Genomic DNA, 4,650 nt, shown 5'->3' on the forward strand with positions numbered 1-4,650 from the left:
AGTACTCATTAGCAGGGACCCAGATAAACCACTGGTGCAGATGTCCTTGACCTTCAATGATCACGTGGATCCCAATTCTACCCAGAGCCCTAGCACTCTAAAACCCCTGGGGTCAGGGGGCCAGCAGGTGGTGTAGTGATTGATTATGGCTGCTGGACTCCCACATGGCTCACTGTAGTTGAGGGTCTCTAAGTGAAAATCACACCAGGTGCATGTGCCTAAGTCCAGAATCCGAAGAGGAAGAGGAGAATGGAGAAGGAGGAGAATGGAGAAGGGATCACAGAGTGGCCACCCACACTTTCCTTCTCTCCTGCAAGTGCATGTACCCTTAGGGGAAATCCTTAAAAAAAAAAAAAAAAAAACCAACCCTGGGGGCAGAAGTGATTTTAGCCTGATCAGAGAAGGGACTGATGTATCAGGGCATTTACATAGTATAAAAAGAACCAAAGAAGACATGAAGTGACATGCAATGATCGCTGTGTTTTTTATTGCCCCGTTGCTTCCCAAGGGTACCCTGTTTCTGCTGTCTCAACGCCTCAAAACCTTGGTATCGTTGGTCTCAGACACCACCTTGCCGTCTACTATCTTGCGGGTGGTGGTCTTCTGGATGGTCTGCATGGAGTTGGTGCTGTCCAGGGCATCAGTGAGACTGTAACAGAAGGTGGAGTCCCCATTAGAAAGAGCCCCAAAGTAGAGAGGAAGAAAGAAAGGTGGAGGCAAAAAGCCTCCTAAACCTTTCCTTTACCTCCAAATTCCTCTCAGCCTCCCTCCAAAAAAGGAAACCCCAAGGCCAAACTTTATCTCTACCCTTGTACAGCCAGGGGCAACTCTGTCTCATGAGAAGGAACCTCTGAACTGTTATGCCCTTGAAGACATTGGGACACCCACAGTAGACCAGTACTCAGTGTGTACCAATGAGTAGGTATGTGGGAGACTTCCAAAAATGATCCCTGGACCCCAGCTTGTGTGAGGAAGGGGAGCTCCCTCACCTGAAGTCCTCGCCGTCTTCCAGCAGGCGACGGTAGGTGGCAATCTCAGCTTCCAGCTTGACCTTGATGTTCAGCAGTACTCCTGGGCCTGGCGCTGCCCCTCTGCCCGGGTCTGTGCCAGCTCTGACTCCAGGTGCAGCAGGACCCCATTGAGCTGCTCCATCTGCATGGCATAGCGGGCCTCCACCTCCCTCAGGCTGTTCTCCAAACTCGCCTTCTGCAGGGGCACAGGGAACGGAATCAGGGTGAGTCCAGAATCCCAGGACTGCTCACCCCCTTCACTCTGTGTAACATTTTTTTTTTTGGGAGAGGTTTTTGCTATAGGACGCGTGCGCTCGCCAGACAGAGAGAGACAGAGAGACAGAAAGCGAGAAATCACCCCCCAGGGGGGATGGTCACGCCACAATCCCTTTTCCTCCATTCTCCTCTCGGGATCTTGGGCACGCGCGCACACGTGCCCGGCGTGAGTTTTAAGCCACCGGGTCCAGGACGCGAACCGCGGTTGACTACGTGGGAGTCCAGCGACATAGCCATTATGCTAACTGCTGGTTCCCACTCTGTGAAACTTTTTAAATGCTCTTGTGTGCCAAGTAGTAAAATAGGATCCACAGGATCACTGGTAGGTCCCCAGTGGGGAATGCAAAAGAGAAGCAAAAGAACTCATGATAGGAGGGATAGGATTTGGGCGGAGACAGGGCTGGGTCCAGAGGAGTTGAGGCAGGTGTGACACGAGGATTCTCACCAGGTTTCTCATGGAGTCCAGGTCAATCTCCAAGGACTGGGCCGTGCGTCTCAGCTCCGTGAGTGTCGATTCTGCAGCTCCGACCTCGGCAGACTGTGTGGTGACCACTGTGGTGCTCTCCTCAATCTGCAGAGTGGATATGGTCCATCAGGCCCCTCTCCCCTGCCTGCCTCCCTTCTACACGCCGGCCATTTCCTTCTTTGCTCACCTGCTGGGACCAGTATTTGTCCAGCTCCTCTCGGTTCTTCTGAGCCAGCTCATCATATTGGGCCCGGATGTCTGCCATGATCTTGCTGAGGTCTTGAGATTTGGGAGCATCCACTTCCACAGTCAACCCAGAGCTGGCAATCTGGGCTTGTAGGCCATTGACTTCCTAAGAAAGACCAGGTGTAGGTGAGGAGGGCTCAGCTCAGGGTTAGAGCTCCAGTAATGCCCTTCCTCTGTGATTGCCTGTGCTGAGGAGGCCATGGGAGCAGTTGGGGGAGAGACCAGGGGCAATTCCCAGCTTGCACTCTGGGTAGTGTGCCAGTTCTGGGCTTTCTACTCCAGGTAGGTCAAAATGCCACCCACTCCCTGCCTGTGCTGTCACTCACAGGTGGTTTCTCTCTCCTAACTTCACTCTGGCCCTCCATCTGCCCTCCTTCCACAAACCTTTCACAAGCTGCTTCTGTCATCCCCCCATTCTCTTACCCATATCATGACCTCATCTCAGGGAGTTCAGGGAGCCAAGGATGTAGGTGGTCGACCATGTAAGCTCTCTAACAGTACAATCTGATTAAGAGTCCATGCTGGTAGTTCTAAACCTCCCTGTGAGACTACTTGCAGGTGGCCTGCCCTGTCCACTGCCCACACCCAAGACTTGCCTTGGCCTTTAAGGTCTCCAGTCTAGCCAGTGACCGCTACTTACCTCCTCATGGTTCTTCTTCATGAATATCAGCTCCTCCTTGAGAGCCTCGATCTCTGTCTCTAGCTGCAGCCGAGTGACATTGGTGTCATCAATGACCTTGCGGAGTCCATGGATGTCACTCTCCACAGACTGACGCATGGCCAGCTCTGTCTCATACCTGTGGAAATAGAGATGATCAGGAGCCCCCATTTCCGATCTAGAACCTTCTCAGTCCACATCACACCTAAGTCCTGAGCCCACCGCAAACCAGCAGCGTGAGTCATTAATAAAGTGGCAATCCCCTGGGCACCGTTCTTGGCACATGGCTGGGGGTGGGGGACACTGTTCTTTAACTGGGTTATATGACTGAATAGTTAAATGACTAATGGATGCACCCTAAGTCTTATCCATCAGCTCTACCCACTGTGAACCCCTACCCTGCCCAGCGTGGGAGCAGACTATTCTTAACTCTATCCCCCCAACCCTGCCCCTGCTCACCAGTGCCCAACTCCAAGACTTACTTGACTCTAAAGTCATCAGCAGCAAGACGGGCATTGTCTATCTGCAGAACGATGCGGGCATTGTCCACAGAGTTTGCAAAGATCTGGGCGGATTGAAGAAAGAGGTTGCTCCATGAATGGAAGTCAGTGATGGGTGGGCTGAGTGCATGGAAGATGTTTTATGTCTCAGGGAAACCTTCCCTGCCTCAAGAGTAGCCAGAGGCTTCTCCTGTACACCTATCTCATTCCATCTGTCCCCACTCCTTCCACCCCACGTGGCTGTTCTTTTGTTTTCTGGATTCCGAATCACAGCAGTTGCGCATGGTGCTCCCCCTGCCTGTCCTGCAGGGCCTGGGCTGGCTGACCCTCCCCCACTCCCGGAAGTGAACTGCTACTAACTCGTTCTTTCCCTGGCCGTCTTCTGGCACTTGTTCCTGGTGCACCTGCTCAGGGCCCCCCACAGCCTGGATTGGCCCCTCCCACAGGTAGGCTGCGTGTTTACTCCTAGATGACTCAGCCTTAGCCACATCCGCTTAACCCTCCAACTGTCCCCGCTTAACCCTCCAACTGTCCCCACTGGGCCAGAAGCCAGAGTACCTGGGTCCACTTTAAAAGGGGCTTTTTCCATCTCCTTCCATGCTGTCTACTTCCTCAGCAAAGCTGACCCCCAGTAACTCCTGGGGAAGGACCCTCCCGAACTAGCTTCCACGCTTGGGAGTCCCTGTGGCTAAGCAGGTGTGTGGACAGAAATCCAGGGTGCTCCTGACCCCTTACACGTGGAGTGAGGGTGTGGTGGGGTGGACAGGAAGTGAAGAAGCTAATGCACCCACCCTACGAAAACTCCTATCCTTGGGAGGAAGAACACCAACAGGAGGATCAAACAAGGCTGGGGGTTGGGGCCCCTACCTCCACGCCCCTTACCTGTGCCCTCAGCTCCTCGATGGTCTTGAAGTAATGCCCCCAGTCTCTGACCTGGGGCCCCTTCTTCTCCAGGTGTTCCCGAATTTTGCTCTCCAGCCTACGGTTATCCGTTTCCAGGTTCCTCACTCTGTCCAGGTAGGAGGCCAGGCGGTCGTTCAGGTCTTGCATGGTCTCCTTCTCGCCCTGGATGCTCCCCATTCCGGCCAAACCCCCGGCCATCCCCGCCGCCAGGCCCCCGGCTCCCCAGCCTCCCCGGACCGTGCTGGTGCGGGAAACCGAGATCCGGGAGGCCGAGATGCGGGAGCCTGAGCCACCGGCGCCTGCATAGACGCTGGCGGCGCTGCTGGCTGGCCGGACCCGGTGGCTGGGCGCCTGGACCGAGCCCAGGGACCGGTAGTTGGTGGAGAAGGTGGTGGAGCGGGTGGTGAAGCTCATGCTGTCGAAGAAAGAAAGCAAGAAGCCAGGAATCTGGTTCAAGCAGCGGAGGATGCCAGGTCCGGACTCAAGTTATATCGTGGAGGGCGGGGGTGGGGACCCGGAGGGACAGGCTCCGCCCCCGCCACCGGAGCCGCCTGGGAAGGCAGAGCCACAGGGGGACCGCGGCGGGGCGGC

At 55.2% G+C, this 4,650-nt stretch overlaps 1 protein-coding gene across 1 annotated transcript; it reads right to left on the bottom strand.

The window, feature by feature from the left end:
• Positions 1–460: 460 nt before the first annotated feature.
• KRT18 (keratin 18) lies at positions 461–4,504 on the bottom strand. Its single transcript, XM_006172103.3, is given in 8 exon segments — positions 461–649; positions 990–1,065; positions 1,068–1,206; positions 1,732–1,857; positions 1,940–2,104; positions 2,639–2,795; positions 3,139–3,221; positions 4,039–4,504. Coding segments are annotated over 8 exon segments (1,302 nt in total). The 5' UTR covers positions 4,474–4,504; the 3' UTR covers positions 461–528.
• Between the last annotated feature and the right edge of the window lie 146 nt (positions 4,505–4,650).

Source organism: Tupaia chinensis, unplaced genomic scaffold (assembly GCF_000334495.1).
Source record: "Tupaia chinensis unplaced genomic scaffold, TupChi_1.0 Scaffold000059_1, whole genome shotgun sequence".
Classification (NCBI taxonomy): domain Eukaryota; kingdom Metazoa; phylum Chordata; class Mammalia; order Scandentia; family Tupaiidae; genus Tupaia; species Tupaia belangeri.